This window comes from Periplaneta americana, chromosome 11, assembly GCF_040183065.1.
Source record: "Periplaneta americana isolate PAMFEO1 chromosome 11, P.americana_PAMFEO1_priV1, whole genome shotgun sequence".
Classification (NCBI taxonomy): domain Eukaryota; kingdom Metazoa; phylum Arthropoda; class Insecta; order Blattodea; family Blattidae; genus Periplaneta; species Periplaneta americana.
Window position 1 is genome coordinate 80622467 of NC_091127.1, and position 18784 is coordinate 80641250.

Consider the following 18784-nt stretch of genomic DNA (forward strand, 5'->3'; position numbering starts at 1 on the left):
CTACAAATTTAATCTAATCATGGAAACCTCTATCAATCGAATTTAAGGTAGACTGACTCTCTATAAATCGAAGCCTCTCCCCTCTTCCAGATCCCTTCCCTTCTACTAGATTTGTTTTGTTTTTGCTTGTCATTCTTGAGTCAATACAGTGTAACTGTCACTGCTCAGATCAGGTTATTACTACAGAGAATCAGGTTATTACTGAAGGTAATAACTGTGGTTCGAATTCGTAACTGATATGGATTCAGAAAGGAAGAACAAATCATTGACTATTGCTGAAAACAGGAAGGTGATTGAAAAAGGTGAAGGCAGGCTAAATTAAAGGGCACTGCAGTCGAATTTGAGATTTCAACAGCACATTTTCAACGATCCTGAAAAATGAAGCTCTTTTTATGGAGGGAGCATCTATTGAAACAAATCGAAAAAGAAAAGGGGAAACCGAGTTTTCTGACATTGAATAATGTTTAGTGAGATTTCAGCAATGTAGAAACAAGAACAAACTTTTACAATCAAAATTTTTCTTGAAAGGTATTGTAAGACAGCTAAAGTAATATTAAAATTGAATATTGGTAAATCAAAGTATTTTGCCGTTCCCTTGGAATTCGATTTATCGAGGTTCGATTGTAAAGCAAGATTTTAAAATCTCCAGATATCAGTTAAACTGGAAGGAACACGTCTCAAGAATGGTTTCATCCAGGAACCCTAAGGCAATAATGAAGTATCGTCCAAATGGGAAATGGTCACTTGGTCGACCTATGAAAAGATGGCAAGAAAATAGCTTTTTCAGGCCGTAACAGTTCTTTTGGGACTAGTGCTTGACAGGATAATGATGATGAAAAAATTGCAGATATGGTACAAAACTATAGAAATTGTTGGCTCATACAAAATATATAACTGCAAACAAAAGAGAAGGCAAGGTACTGAACAGCCAGTAATTTTAAATACTTGAACGTCAATATGGAATGAAAAGAGATTTAATGACCTATTATTTGTTGTTGGTGGTGGTACTAGTGGTGGTTGTAGTGGCGACGACAGTGGCAGGGTGGAGGTGAGAGCGACAATGATGGTGATATATAGATGAAAAGTGAAGAATTAGCTACATTGGTTGTACAGTTTAGGACAGTAGAACTTGCTGATCGAACATATTCTTTCTTCTAATTGGAATACTTCAACTAGACAAGCATGATTCACAATAGTTACTTGCTTCTTACTTTACCAGACCACATAATTTATCTCTAGCCAAAAGCAGTTTTACATAATTAGTAGTGACACCAATTTTATATTTGTTCTTATATGGCATATGTGGTTAGAAGATCAATGTGAAAACATAAAACAAATGCGTGAAGTGTTAAAGTCTCAGTATCTCCTCCTTTTTTCATTTCTTTATTAAAAAACGGGAAATAAATGTATGGTGTCTACTCTTCTCACAAAATCAACAGACTGGAGTATTAAATCGCCTACTTTATGGGACAAAATACGACGAAATTAGGGCAAAAGTATAGTTTTACAAGTTACATTATGTTAATGCTATATTATTATTATTATTATTATTATTATTATTATTATTATTATTATTATACTTCGGAAATAAATGACTAAATACATAATTAACATCATAAAAAAAGAGTAAACCTTAAATATGAAATAAATAAAAAAGTAAAGGTAAAGGTATCCCTGTCACATGCCATGAAGGCACTTGGGGGGCATGGAGGTAGAGCCCCATGCTTTCCATGACCTCGGCACTAGAATGAGGTGGTGTGGTTGGCACCATGCTCTGACCGCCTTTTACTTCCAGGAAAGACCCGATACTCAATTTTACAGGAAGCTGAGTGAACCTCAGGGCTGTTCTGAAAGTTTGGCAACGAGAAAAAATCCTGTCACCACCTGGGATCGAACCTCGGACCTTCCAATCCGTAGCCAGCTGCTCTGCCAACTGAGCTACCCAGCCGCCATGAAATAAATAAATAAACGAAAAGATAGACAAATTAAATAAATAAAAGTAAGTAGTCATTAGGATTCGAAACATTACCAGCACCATCTGAAAGCTTTTAACTTCGAAGTCTAGGATCTTGCAACATCTGTGGCAGCTGCCTCATTGAGTGATGCAATACCTCAAAAGAGACAAGAGCAACACATTATTCTAAGAGGTTAGGCCCATTTGCCCACAGAAACATCACATGTAAATCCCGTTGCAAATGAAGTGAACCGAAGTTGGAGAGATAGACAACATTTTCAACTACAAGATTGCGGCAAGTTTTTCTGTCCTACGCTGTATGTCTTTCTGTGAAAATATTTATATGTGCTATCTTACTGTTGGAGTGTAATCTTCCAGTTGTAAAAGGAAATCAGACAGAGGCTGTCCAGCTGTTTTTCCTTCCAGTATTCCCATTCCCATTTCGTTGTTAGTTGGAGTAGGAGACGAGTCTGATCCACGATGGTTACCGTCTCCACCACTCATATTTGAAGGGTTCATCTTCAAAGCAAATTCTGAAAAAAAATAAGCAACCGATTAAACAGCTTTCTGTGATACTTCAACTAATTTGTAGTATTGTTCTCCTGTTTCCCCAATATATAGGTGGCAACATAGGAGGGAGCAGATGTAGAGGCGCGGAAAGGAACCTGGGTTTGCAGTAGACTTTAGTGTAGTCAGCTAATGTGGATGAGCATGCATCTAGTTAAGAGATGGTCGTAGTGCAATGGGTTCATGCTTCACCCAGGAGAATAAAAAATATGCTGCATAAATTACTAGTGGATACCACAGTAAGAAATCTATTAACATAGTTGTGTATTATATTAAAAAAAAAGTGGTATCATGGAAATTATAAGTTTCTTATTATGTTGGTGCATTTGTTCGTAGCGTTTTTTGTTGGTATGGTAGCTATGTCACTATAATCAAATAGCTTACTACTACAATAGTGGAAAGTAACGATAAAAATTGGCGACATACTCCGTAACTGCCATCTAGTGGTTCACTAAGATAACTAACAGCAACGTCCATGGGAGTTACGATCTGTTTTAGTAGGAACTACATTTTTCTTTTTATTTCTTATCTTGTAATTTAAGGAAATGGCTGGAAGAGGTGTTATTTGTGCCAGATTTATACTAGATACAAAGTGAACGGAAATAATTTTACAGGTTTCCCAAAAATAAGGAATTGTAAGTACCTACAATCAAATGCAAAGAGTTATGTAAAGGAATGGGCGTGTAGTAAGTTGTCTCATAGCGACTGTAGGGTTGCATTGTCATCTCTTGATAATGATTATGAACTTACAAATCTACATATAGAAATGAAAACTATATAAAGAGAGTTCTAGAATGTTATTTCCACATGAATGTGGAAAGAAATTATCCTCTGAGGTGTCAGAAATATTTGAAAATAATTTTCACAAATTTTTATCAGAAAGCACTCATGGACTTAGAAATAAGTTAGTAATTGCTTTCTAAAACATAATGTAAATGTGAAAGCTGCTTGCAAAAGCTGTAGGAAATTGCTGGTATACAAGTATTTCAGTGTCCTTATAAAGGCACATGTAAAAAAATATTCATTTGTGGCTTTGAAAAGCTGCAAAAATGTAAAGTTGAAGAAGATAAGACATAGCTAATATATATGAATACAATGTAAATTTATTGTACAAATTAAATAAATACTAAATGATTTGTTTCAAATGAGTAGGTAGGCCTAATCTTTATTTATTTTTCTAGTAATTTTCCCACTAGCCCATTTCATTAAAACGTAGATTTCATTTTACAATTCATATAAAAGATAAGGGTATAAAAAGAAAAAGAAAAACTTTGAACTTATTTAGTTATTACGTTTCTTAAATATGAATGTAACATTTCTCTTTATGATTAAATATAGCCTATGTATTTGTTCTCATAGCGAGCTGCTAGATAGCACTGGAGCTGCTGTCGCTAACAGTATGCATGTTATTAGTCATTTCTTTCCACTACTGCAGTAGTAAGCTATTTGCTATAATACTAGTAAATGAATGAAAGTACAGAAAAACGCTACGAACTTAAGCATCAATCCAATATTTTACGCATTTTGCAACAATTCAGTTCTTTACCATGTTACCAATGATATTTCTGTTTGTAGTCCATTTTCGTGAACTATCAGTATTTTATATTGCTATTTCGTGTTCTATGGTATTCTACTGCAGCTTTACAACACTAATCAAGACCCATGTAAGAGCTTTAAGAAAGTAGTACCGGTACCAATGTTCAGACTTTTGACAGGACATGACTATATCATCATCCATCTACATTGTTTAGGAATTTATTCATCTCCAACATGTACATCTGTAGAGGAGAAGATTGAACAATTGATAAGGAGCAACTTATAAAATTTAAAAAGCCAAACCACAAGAAAGCAGTTTACTATATTGAGACACCAGGAAGCATATAGATTTATCCAAAGCTTGACCATTAGATCTACTACTAAAATATTTAAAAAAATGTATTTGTATAAGTATCTTTAAGATCTAAGTTTTTTATCTACAGAATTTTTCGACTAGAGGCATACTACTTATATAAATAATAATTAATTTCTCTGAGAACATCGTTGTAGAAACTTATTTCTACACTATTTTCTCCTTTAATATTATAACAGTAACCAAATCATGAGAAAAAGATTGTTAGGAGCTGATTTCAGGTAAAATGTCCTAAAAATAATATTTCATGTGCATAATTACTAGTTGAATAGGCGCAATAATATAATGAGTGATGTGAATGAAGATTAGTTTGCACTCAAAACTCGTAAATTTTGAAGTTCTGCTCAGTTTGATGTGAATAAAATTGCTATCGGATATCTCTGTCTCACTGTTGAACTTTTGACCCTGCATCAGAGGCAGAGACGCTTGGTCGATGAGTCAACTGAGCCTACTTCGCGTGAATAATGTACAACTTGCACTCACTTTATTGAGCTCTAACTCGTAGTTTTCTAAGTAACCTATGTAGGCGACTCCAATCACTCAGCATATGATGTGGAGGCATGAAAAGAAGAAAAAAAAGAGTATAAAATACATAGAGGAAGTAGCGTTGAAAATGATAAAACTTTGTATAGGTTCAGTAGGTAAAATGTAGAATGGCTGACGAATAATTTCCTTGGGGAATATCAGGAGAAAAGAGACGGCACATTATCACATGATGAGAGAGTGAAAATATTCTTGCATTATTTGAATGACATGGGTTTTCAAGGAGTTTGTGAAGACCAGTGTCATTTTAACGCAAGGGCAAACCCAATGGCCTCAGGGGGCCTCAAAATGATGTCAACAATGACGATGATGGTGATAATAATAATAATAATAATAATAATAATAATAATAATAATAATAATAATAATACTGATAGTGTTAAATCAAGTATTAAATTTTGGTGTAAAACTTTATTCACTGAACAATAATAGTATTGTTCTCCATGCTTTGACAGTACTGTACTAGCAACTCTGTCGCTATGTCTCAACTAGAGTGACTCTATATAAATCTGGAACCCTAGGCTTGGCAAGTCTGCGACCATTCAATTCTCTCTCAATCTCTGAGGCAGGTGGTGACAGACATGTGGTCCTATGCCTAGCATGTCCTGCCCCAGCTAAAAGCATATGAGAATCTGGAATCTTTACAGTTGACACTTCACGTCAAGCATGTCAAGAGGTTCACTAATCCTAATTGCATTTTAAATTCCCAAGCTATTCAGATTCTTTATACAAAGCAAGGTCGGAGGTGGCAGACACTCCAATCACTGTAGGTGACCAAGTTTCTATCTTTGGCTCAAAAGGAATTTTAATCGCATGGAACTTGAGCAGAAGGTTGGAAACGATGGTACACTTAATCCATTTATTATCTCAGATTCCTGAGTTTACTCCCTTTTTTATTCACATCACTCAATATATCAACAACATTTCAATAGTTAAGGAGAAATTGCTGTACACGGATGGAATGGCAAATGACATGCTAAAAATCATACTTTCGGTATACGAGACGCTAAAAATGTGTATAAAAATGTGTATTATCATAAAAAATTTCAAAATCGACTTTTTAAACCATCACAATACTATTTATGCTTCGCACAATAAGAAAACTATTGCTACTACATAATTTCAATTGAGAGAGTACACTTAAGTAAAAATATATACAAAATGTATCCAAAAACAACAATGGGACAATATTATTAGGGCATCTAGAATTTTCTTAATTATTTACTTTACAAAATTATCATATTCTTATACTGAATTGGGTTCTTCGACTGGCGTCTATGGTATACATTACTTGCAACTCATGGAAATTTCATATTGAAGATCTACATTGAAACACTGAAAACATTTAGACTAACATTTTGCTAAAACCACTAATAAAAATATAGAAATGTTTCACGTGAATAAAGAAATAAAATTATAAAAACGTAATTCAATTACTATAGTGTTTGGTCTGTGAAGAAACTTCCGGGCTTATACTGTGTTGACTTGGTGCTAATGGCTGACGTTTCGACTGCTGTGTTGTGGTCATCCTCAGAGCAGTGGATAAGGAATAGTGAGTGAGCTTTTATATATATATATATATATATATATATATATATATATATATATATATATATATATATGAGTCTCAATGAGAGAGGACTTCCAATGATAGGTCGTAGGTTCTCCTTATGGCATATGATTGGTTCTTTGTTGTCCAATTCGGCTGAGGTCTGCATGGAGAGGAGTATTCATATTAAAGACTGGCCCTAATAAGGTCCGAAAGAAAACGGGAGTCCGTGTGGGGTGACCTTGATTCCATGTCCATTGTCTGGATGAGAGGGTCCCGCATACATGTGGAGACACTGGTTCCTCATTCCTAAGTATTATCTGGAATAGACTTCCCCATGAGTTGCTGAGTTGTAACCCATCATCCTGTTAATGTTGTTGGGATGTAGTTTGATGTGGATAGCTTCTTTGACCAGTCTTTTTTGTATATGTTGTCTTCTTTATCTACTATTTTGATATTGTCGAATCCGATGGTGTGGCCTGAACCTGCTGAGTGTAAGGCTATTGCTGATATTTTCGTATGGGCCATATCTGCAGATTCGGATGTGTTCCTTCTTTCTATCTATCCAATCTGGTTGTGGTCTACATGGTGGGAGCAGAGTATTTATATTAAAGACTGCCCCTGATAAGGTCCGAAAAAATACGGGAGTCTGTGTGGAGTGACCTTGATTCCGTGCCCGTTGTCCGGATGAAGGGGCGCCGCATACATGTGGAGACACTGGTTCCTCGTTCCTAAGTATGATCTTGGAATAGACTTCCCCTTGAGATGTTGAGTTGTAACCCATCGTCCTTGTTAATGTTGTTGGGATGTAGTTTGATGTGGACTTACAGTGTTTGTTCTATCCGTGTATATAAAGTCTGCTTTCTTTTCTTACAGGAAGTAAATTTGAATGTTGATCTTTTATGTAAAAATAGTTATAATGCCAGCTTTTGTACTCTTAAACATGTCAAGTCACTATTTCTTCAACAATACACACTCTTGCTTTTGTTCTTACTGGGCTGCAAAACCTGACTTCTGTGTCTATGATTTAGTCAGCTGCACTCATAGCAATATACAACAACACATCTAATTTGCTTTTCTGTTTAATAATGGAGCTACAAGAAGAGTTCAATTTTGCTAAACATTACTGGATGAGCTGCCATTGGTTCAATGACTTCAATGTGGAAACTGTAATGGACAAAGTCTATAGTTGTACAATGTGTGTTCAATTTTCCCATTTGGCACATAATATATCCTTAAGGGCATGATAACCCATCAGTTACTTGGACTGATTATTATAGACTGAGAAAGAGGAATAGATGTAGAATCATTATCTTGAACATATAATGGAGCTCTGTGATGCTTAATACTACTTAAGGAAAGTTTACATTCTTTAAAATGACAATTTTTACACTGGAGCAAGGCAGAGGTGGTGAGTGGATGGAGGAAAATAGTGCTTTCTTTACACAGATGCATTTTCTATCTTTTTCCTTCTCACTTGTCAACAAAAGACATTTTTCCTCGAGACCATTTACTTCCTCAAACTCTGTTACTATGAAATAATCCCTCACAAAACAGCAACATAGGCAAGATTTACAAAAATCTACTGTTACTCAGTGCAACAAATATCTAGTACCTATATGTCAATATATGAATAGACGACAATGCCTAGAAAGTCATTTACAGCTTGTTATCTCTACCCTTTTAGAAAGAATTATTGCAACTGTGTGAAGTTGAGCTGGTGAAGGTATAACACAAAAAGAAAATATAATACTGTAATGCTCCTCTGTCTAGCTGCCATTTCTGGTTAGGCCTACTATAGTTCTTAAATTGAAGTTTTTTCAGCATTTAGAAAATCAGCATTAACTTCAATATTTAATACAGTGAACAATTTTAGACAAATTATTTATTGTAATATTTCACTATGACATAAATACTGGTAACATTGCAAGAAACATTTATTATTCACACAGTTAATATAGTCATACCAAAGGAATTCAAACAAAATACTCATACAGAAATGTAAGTGCACTTTGTAGACAAGATATGGTATTACAGACTAGTTTAAAGAAAAAGCATTACATCAACTTAATCAGATAATATACAAAATACAGAGATCTATTATGAAATGAGCATGAATATGCTAACCATGTGTTGCATATTATGTTCTACACCTTCTCCAGTTGTATTTCAGAAAATTCAATTTAATTTCAGAAATTGTCAAATGTATTTCGGATTAGTCAATTTAATTTCAGATATTATCAATTGTATTTCAGATTTGTCAATTCAATTTCAGATTAGTCAATTGTATTTCAGATGGTATGAAATGCATTTCAGATTTGTCAACTGTATTTCAGATGGTATAAAATGTATTTCAGATTTGTCAATTGTATTTCAGATTTTGTACCTTCAATTTTTTGTTTTATTTTTATTCTTATAAAGCATATAAGGATTTTCAAAAATGTACTGTAAAGTACTGTACTTCCTAATGCAGTAATAAATTCTAAAGTTATTTATCGAATTATTACATGCATACGAACAATCTAATTTGACAGATGTATTACTGTACAGTACAGTAAAGTACTGTACGTAGTCAATTTAATGTCAGAAAATAAGCAATGCATTTACATTACATACAGGTAGTCACTTTTATTTCGCAAAATAACAAATGTGGGCCTACTTGAGATTTTAACATATATTTAAAAAATGGAAAATGGATTTAAAAAATCCTCAACTACAGTACATTGCATTTTAGCATCCATAGGCATATTCTCCATATGCTAAAGCTGCAGCATGATGAATTGTACTGTGTTGTACTACACGAGCACAATCACCACCAACTTCTGAAATACAAATGATAGTTTTTGAAATACAATTGACAAATCTGAAATACAATTGATACTATCTGAAATATAAATGATACTATCTGAAATACAATTGACTAATCTGAAATGCAAATTATATTATCTGAAATTAAATTGACAAATCTGAAATACAATTGATAATTTCTGAAATACAACTGGAAAAGGTGTAGAAAACACAAAAGTTCATGGTCGACAATTTTGCACAAGTTATTCATATAAGTGTAGACTTGAACCTATGCTTCCATATAAAACAATGCACTATTGTGCACTTAACATTCACTGTAGAAGCCATTTTAAAAATAATCCCTGCTACTAATGTATTATTGTGGGTAAGTCAACACTGTTTATACTACATTAATTAATTCTTTGGTGAGTGAACACAACATAAGTTTTGTACTACTGCCAATTTACAGGCAGACTGCTTACTTATAAATCTTAAAAATGCCCTATACTCTATTTGTAAATAGTAAACAATGCTTAATCAGACTGTATAAAAACAAAGTATCGATATAAAAAATAATATCAAATCAGAGTAAGCTGAAATACACATTCTATAAGCAGTCAAAAAGGCATGCATTTTAAACTTACAAAATAATGTATCTTTAAATTAAAATAAAGAGTTTTCGCACCCTTGTCTTGTCGACCTTCATTATAAACAAAGCAAAAGAGTTTACTATGGAAAAGAGTATGTTGTTTGATAAATAGTTACTGCAAATTTAATGGCAAAAAGTTCAACCAGTTCTATATTGTGAAGTTTTACAGAAATTATGTTGGATAAAAAATACAATTTTGATAAAATTGATGGAGATATGGTAGATATAATGAGGCATCACAGTCCTTCTTACGCCATTATACAACTTGGGTCGTGGAATTTAAGAGAGGAAGAATAGAGATCACATAATATGAACACTATGTCGAGAGATGTTTCTGTAACCACTCCAAAAAAAAAAAAAATGTCGATAATTTTGGACTGACAAACTGGGATCAAACATACATCAGAGACTTAGAAAATTTCCAATGAACTTGTCTTTCATATCGTACATTATAATTTTGGTATGAGAAAATTATCTGTTAAATGGATCTCTAAATTCCTTAAATTTGATCAGAAACAACTCAGAGTGACAATGTCTAAGTTGCTTTGTCACCATTTTGAACAGGATTATTCCAAACTTTTTGAATGATACTGTTAACTATGGACCAAACATTTCATCATTATGATCCACAATTAAAAGAATTACTGCCAAACTGTCTTGCAGTGTTCAATTTCCCAAACAATGATAGGTTTAAATCATGTTTTCTGATTGTTCTTTTCGAAGTCTCTGACGTATTTCATTCACTAAACAGTTAGGCCTAATGCTATGCTGGCGTCATTGATGAAAAAGCCAATCAGAGCCATTCACCTCACGTCATTTCAACAGGTGGAGTGGCTATCTTTAAGTGGATAATGTACACATGAACAAAGTTTACCGTATGTCTAATTCGGTGTTAAAACATGGCATTCCATTTGAGATTTACCACTGCAGACGATATTCAACTACGAGGGGGATCCAGGAAATAACGACCGTTTTGTTGTAATAATTAAAAAAATATATTTATTTGAAAAAACAAAGTCTGTTACATAACTGAAGCTTCCTTTACTTCTCTACATAATCACCACCTACATTTAAACATTTGTTGTATCTGTTCACTAGCTTTAGAATTCCCGTGTTATACTCCTCTGCTGCCAGTTCATTAAGCCAGATGTTTTTCCCTGTCTTCTTCAACTCTTCATCACTTCCAAAACGCGTACCACCCAGAAAGTCTTTCAGCTTAGTGAAAAGATGAAAATCGCTAGGAGCAAGGTCTGGATGATCAAAGATTTCCCAACCAAATTGATCCAGCAATTCCCGAGTTGAAGCAGCAGTGTGCGGGCGGGCACAGATTCTGTGGTAGCCAAGATGTTGCGACACAATTTCACCAAGCAAAGAACGAGAAATGTCAGGAAAGGCAATATGCAATTCGTCGAGTGATGTGTGCCTGTCTTGCAAGATTCTGTCGTTCACTTTAGTCTTCAGGTCTTCTGTGATGAGTGATGGGCGTCCGGGTCGAGTTTCATCGTGGACATTTGTTCGCCCATTGTTGAACATTTCGCACCATTTTCTCACATTTCTTCCATTCATTACAGTATCACCATACACTTCTTTCAATTGCCGGTAAATTTCTGCAGGTTTCAAATGTCGGGCATTCAAAAATCGAATCACACTCCTCACCTCACAGTCGGCGGGATTATCAATCACGTCGTTCATTTTGAAGTAACACAAAATGCACAATGGCGACTTGTTGCAACCAGTACTCACAACATTATGAGAACACATGTTAAGGAAGCCAGTTGACCTTCAAACAAGGGGAGTCAGCTGTGCGGCGGGTATGCGCGAACGGTCGTTATTTCCTGGATCCCCCTCGTACTTAGGACAGTGTAAGATGGATAAATATTCAGGCTGAAGTACAAGAAGGCTCCAGAAAGAATTTTTCGTTGAAGATATTGAAGGAACACATGTATCGATCCCTTATGATTCTTTCCGAAGTTTTACAGATGTGAACATATGTATGTATGTATGTATGTATGTATGTATATATATATATATATATATATATATATATATATATATATGAAGTCTATATACAACAGCATGCTCCACCACTAGTTCATGCAGTACTACATGCCTTGGTTTACATTTGACAATACGAATATATCTATATACAATATTAACATGTCATGAATACTTCCTTGCTTACATTTAACGTTATATACTCACTAATAGATGTGAACATATGTCATCACATATGTTAGTACTGATGTCAACATAGCATTAACTGTTTAGAGAATGACAAGGGAGCAAAAGCTCACTAATGACTTACTTCGACAACCTGAAGTGGGATAAAAAAAATGAAGATCGCACTAAAAAAAACTGTAAAGAATTGGGCTAATCTTTATAATTGCCACTTTTGCTTAAATGGAGGTATGAGAATTTTATCAATAGTAATAGTTTTGTAAGATCTTTGTGGCCTACAATCTAACTACACAGTTATTTTCACTAAATACTGTAATATCACTTAACTTTTTATGCAGAGCCACTTTTAAACTGTACAACAGTCTGTGGGTAGGCCATGTACTGTCATTTCGCCTATGCACCAAGCAGTATAACTCTTGCAATAAAAGCTCATAAATCTGGTTCATACGAACACCTACTTCGGTTGCCGGAAATAGTCTTTATCAATACCTAGACTTAATTGGCACTTCCTCAAAATTAAAATTTATAATAGAAATTTTTGTTAAATTCAGAAAATATCCTCCTTTTAAAGGTTTCATCAAACTATTCAATTAAAAAATTGCGCGTCATGATTCATGTATACTGAACACAGATTGCATATCTCAGGATACTGACACAGACAACAGAATTGAAGAGATTTTGTCAAATGATGTTTGGTGTAAATATTTTAAGAATTCGCCAATTATTGATTGTTATTCTGAGCTGTTAAGAATTAAGACTGATAGAATTTTTCTCCTGTATTCTAAGACTTATTAAGCCTATGCTAAAATTGAAAGGGTATTTTCTTTTATAAATTCTCAGCAGACAAAAGAGAGAGAATTTCAAATAGAAACCATAAAAGTACTGGTACCTGTCAGTTTTATATATAATTTGAGACATTTAAATTGTGCTGACTTCCATTGTTATTTGTTAAAAAAAAAACAAGAAACTATTGCATGGAATAGGACCTTTTAAATACTTCGTATTTAAACAAAAATTGAGATTTAGTTGTTTTGTAGTGGGAATGAAAATGTTGATGTTTAACGAGATGATTATAGACAATGTTTGAAAATATTTTAATCAGGTCATGTAAGGTAAACCTGAGAATTTAAAAATATAACAAACTAAGAAAATATTTTCTAATAGCATAGCATTTTAAAAAATGATTTGAACATGCAGATCATCTCATTCAGCCAATAGCACGTTGCATAATAGAATATTATGCCAAGTTAGTAATATACTTGTAAATTTGGGAGTGTTTAGTTTGGGGCATATTAGCAATAAGGCCTATAATGCTGAAATGTTCTCTTTTTGATGAAGATCATATGGTCACCCTAGTTATAAATATCAGTTATTAATTTATTGTCTAATCAGATCTGAATACAAAAGGAGATTAATTCTGAACTATCATGGCATCATCATTTTTGGTTATCAAAATTCATTGTTACAGTGAAAGCAACTATATAATATTTTCACTATAATAATGACACGCTAGGAGCATCTTTTGCTCTTCCTATTACTCTAAATCAGCAGTCATCAACACAGTGCACTCTTGGGCTAGCGTCTCTTACTCGCGGATATGACATTGCACTAGCATGCATCCAAGGCTGTTGGCAGGTATGCTGTCTCCCTATCCCTTCTGCACGAAGGAGCATATTTCGTTGCACTCCTTGTACTTTACCCATTTCGAGTGCTGACGATCATTGCTCTAAACGCAGCCATGTGGAAGACATTACTCAAATCCTATGTCCCTTATACTATTTATTTTTACTGGTCATTACACAGCAATGTGTCAACTACCTTCTAAGATATAAAATCCCCTCCTTTCCCTTACTAAAATCAACATACCGGTACATCAATAAATTAAGCTTGTGCTTGTTCATGTCTTTTAGTTATTCTAAATTAAATTATGTTTTGTTTAACGATGTTCGAGGTTATATCAGTGTCGCCAGTGTGCAGCAATTTTATCTGGCAGGAGTTCTTTTACATGCTAGTAAATCTACTGATATGAGCCTATCACATTTAAGCATACGTAAATGCCATTGACTTGGGCCATGATCAAACCCACAACCTCGAGCACAGAAGATCAGCATTATACCAACTGTGGCACCCAGGCAGACTTTTAGTTATTCTTCTTGGTCATATTTCATAATATTATTACAAACATAAATTTATATAAACTGTGACTTTATCCTTTCTTTCTTCCATACCACATAATGTATGTCTTTGTTTGTTTCTAAGTTACAGTATGTAACATGTTACTACATATTGATTTGAGTAAATATGAATAATTTGAAACAGACGCACTGAAAAACACAATAATTCATATTTTCAGGAAACAGCAAATCAACATCTTTCGAATATCTTCCACAGAAAATTAAATACGCAATTCTTTGGTATGACAAAATAAGCAATAATGACATGATTATGTAATATACAATATTGTGCATTAAGAATATTATAATTTTCTAAAACTGTATAAAAATATAATCTAAATAGATATAAAACACTATTGAATGTTTAATTTGATATACACGCATTTGAGAGAAATATCATAGGTGAAGAGAAATTTATGTTTTTATCAGAAAAAAGTAATTATGTGGTTTGCCACTGTTCATCTCCAAAAGGGACTTGTTTTACATACTGGTACATAGTCTTTTCTTTTATTAACTAGACTAGACGGCATTTCAGAAGACGGTCAGCTGCTATATGCGCTGTAGCATTTCTGGTATGTGATGTCATCAAGCTTGTACAATAGAACCAATCGGAATCAGTCTGTAACAAGTACTTCGTTTGTTAACGTGTGAGTGTTTCAGTACATTGAATAAGTAAAACTAACATTTTGAATCTTACATACACTACTTTTAACACTTGAATATAAGTAATTGATTAACTAGCGGAATTACTCGTGTTAATTATGTAAGTCTGTGATGCTTACAGCTGTTTCAGTGCTTCATCACACAGAGTAGGCTCTGAGGATGGTGTGATGAAGCACCGATACAGCTGTAAGCCGCACAGACTTACATAATTAACACGAGTAAGTCCGCTAGTTAAGCAGTTACTTAAAACTAACATTTACTGTGTGTGTGTGTGTGTGTGTAAGATAAATAAATGGAAGACGAGACTTTAAAAAGACAAGTATTGCACAGGCAAGCACGGAAAATAGTGTTTAAGGTGTATAATTATTTTAAAAATGTTGACGAGCAGAATGCTGACAGCACTCTTGATGCTAGCAGCAACGTTGCCAATGCGCAAGAAATGACTGCAGAAGCATGTGGTGTGGGATTGAGAACTGAACTGTGCAAATAATATTGTTAGTGAAGGAAATAGGGTTTGTTTGGTGTTATGCTTACAGTAATCAACAGCTAAGATCATTATTGTCTTTTGATAATTTAAATTCTCTCCTGGGCCATTTGTATTGCACGTGCGCATGAAGTACGATGTGGCAATGTTGTGCACTGCCTTGCTCTCTCTATCTCTCTCTCTCGACGCAAATGCTAGCAGACTACCGCCTTCCGAATTGCCGTCGACTCTAGTGTATATAAAGTTGTTCTATCCAACTCAATGCCAGTGTATGTAACGATAATTATACCTTCCACATTTCTGGGAAAATGTGATCAACTGTATAGGCTTACTTCTCCTGGAGATTATATTGATTTAACTGTACATCACTAACTGAATGAAAATGTATATATGTATTACATGTTAGTCACAGAAATAATGTGAACTTTGCATGAAAATACCAATATTAAACATAGAATATTCTGTAAGTAACCTTACAAATAATACATAAAAAAGTTACAATTGCTATAATTATACTGCAGGTGTTTAAAATTACACGTAAAATTCATTACGGGAACTTAATATCTCTGTAATAAATTTTGATTACAATGTAAGAAAAATGATAAATTGGTACACACTGATAATATTCAGGTATATAAGAACAAAGACAGGTATAGATCTTTCTCTTCCAGGTTGCTAAATCACATTTACTGCAGGACATTTTGATCATCCCTATTCAACAGTCTTTGATAAAATATCTATTTACACTATTTCTATCTAGCAAGTTATCCAGAAATTTGTTTAAACAAAAACAGAGGACATAACTCATTCATAATTTTGAGATGGCAATTATATTTTGTACTAATTAAAAAAAAACACTCTAGAATCTAAAAGTAGATATAAAACTACCAGGCAACTGTATTATCTTTCCAAAATTACAAAAGATTAAGTTAACATCTCAGAACAATGATGATACATGTTATTCAGTGCGGAATTTATTTTCCCAGTCCACCGCTCTGGAATAGTGGTCAGTGTGTTTGATTGTGAAACTAGCGGGCTTGGGATCGAATCTTGATTGGAACAAGTTGCCTGGTTGAGGTTTTTTCCAGGGTTTTCTCTCAACCCATCAAGTGAAAATGCTGCTTAACTTTCCGGGCTGGACCCTGGGTTCATTTTGCCGTCATTATAACCTTTGTCTTCATCCATCCTGCTTACTTCAATACTCGTACTGTATGTCATCCTATAATATGGGGCTAACAGAATCCGACTTAATGGGTGTCCTCAAGATTTCTCCTACTCCAATTCTTATTCAACAGCTGCCACACAAAATACTGAAATAATGTTTCAAAATGAACATTTTAAATAGTTCTTTTGCTTCATTTCAGTTTCGGAATAAAGGTGGATACCAATTCAAAAGCACAACAATGTGATGGCTTTATAAGAGAAAAGAAAAAAAGAGCTAAGCCATAATCAAAACCAGAGTTTCTAACAAAACCATTAATGCTGCAGTAATACAAGGACCGTCCAATAAGTACGTTAAAAAAATTATAACAGCTGGGGAAATTCAGCTACACAGATGCTGCTTGGAGAGAATTTTCATTTGGTTGTGTTGGCAACACCCACCAAGTTTCGTTCTCTCCCCACTTGTGCCTAACTTCAGTGGTGCCTCAGAAGCCATGAAGATACCCTTGGACGTGCTTGATTGCATGGCACCCAACATCACACACTTTTTTGAGAATCAAATCTTCAGAGGCAATTTTTCCAAGAGACGATCTACCCACATTCTCTGATATTGGGGACAGTAAACATTCAAGGATTTTGTCAAGTGTGATGCGACATTCACCTTCAACAAATTGTTGAACAGTTTCAACAATTGTCGAAACGGGCCGTCTATCTAAGGTATATAACCTATTTTAAAAATTTTTAACACGTTTAATGTGTCATTAAACAATTTTAAGTTTTTTAAACAAAGTGTTAACATGAACCAGAATCAATGAATCAACAACTGTTGTGCCTGTTCAACTTGTCGCAACCTTCGTTCTCATAGTGAATGTTTTCTCTTCTTTCTCTGAACATTTTCATCCAAAGGTCAACCATTGCAAAGGTCTTATCATACATTTTGGCCCATACACTTCAATCAACTGTTCATGAATTTCTGCTACTGTTATCTTTCTCACAGAGAAAAATTTAATAATAGACCATATTTAGCAGTCAGACACATTGTGCAAGGGTACCTGCATGGCTTCCGAGGTACTACTGAAGCTAGGCACAAGTGGGGAGAACGAAAACTTGGTAGGTGTTGCCAACACAATCAAACGAAAATTCTCTCCAACTGTCTACCTAAATTTCCCTTCTATTATAATTTTTCTTTTAATTTACTTATTCAAAAGCCCTAGTATCACATGATGGAGATATTTACAGAAATTTAAAGATTAAAAAGAAATGCCAAACAAATTAGAAGTTATTACGGTGCAGTTATAAACTTTAGAATTAAATTTGAATGGATGCGGGGGGGGGGGGGAAGGTTGTCTGATTTAGAGTGAGTCTCGTAAACACAAAATAATTAGTTATTTAAGCATAAATGATTTGTTGATTTTGCATCACTGACGAACTACTACATTTCCGTTGATAGAATCAGCATGCATGTGTTAATGTCTAAACACAGCTACCTGGTAGTACACCATTTTGAACAAAACTTCATCGCTGCATATGAAGTACTGTTTAAGTTGTAGATAGGCCTATAAGCTGGAATATACATAGAGCACAACTAGGTCGTGGAGAGTTACTACTACTATTTCTGTCACTAGGTTTGTTCTGACATATCATAAAATGAAGAGCAGTCCTATTACTATGCACTGTGTATCTTACAATGATTTGAATAATTGTGAATTACTGGTTGAGTATGTCAGGCACATTAGAATGTTATTTGAAAATTTATGGGCTAAATAAGGACCCAGAAATATGAAGGTGTGTCTTTGTAGGTTAGCGTATGGTATTTGCTAAGTGGTGTTCATAATCAGTGAGGGAAGTGGAAAAAAACCAGATGCGGTATGCTACCTAGTCACTAAATTGGCAACAATGGCCACCATAAGCTACAGACCACAGTTTTCTACATTTGAAATGCTACCATTGTAAGCATTCCAGGAGTTGACTTATCAAATAAACGTGTCTAAATACACGTTGAATACAGTTCCAGAAGGCTGTGATTTAGATCTACAAAGCAAACAGATAGTACTCTTTGCTGTGAAGGAATGTAAAAACAAATTTTTATGGATCACATTTTTTCAGTGACAGTATGTCATTTTTCTGGTCACAGAAATCCATGGCAGTATTCCATACCAATTCATAC

At 34.3% G+C, this 18784-nt stretch overlaps 1 protein-coding gene across 2 annotated transcripts in view; it reads right to left on the reverse strand.

Moving 5' to 3' along the window:
• The window catches only part of LOC138709137 (transcription initiation factor TFIID subunit 10-like), a 65574-nt gene that overhangs the window by 20391 nt on the left and 26399 nt on the right, over nucleotides 1-18784 (reverse strand). For both annotated transcript variants that reach the window (XM_069839673.1, XM_069839674.1), the window contains exon 2: nucleotides 2312-2487. In XM_069839673.1, the coding sequence (XP_069695774.1) occupies nucleotides 2312-2473 (162 nt within the window). In that variant the 5' untranslated portion in view covers nucleotides 2474-2487. The remainder of the gene's footprint in view (nucleotides 1-2311; nucleotides 2488-18784) is intronic.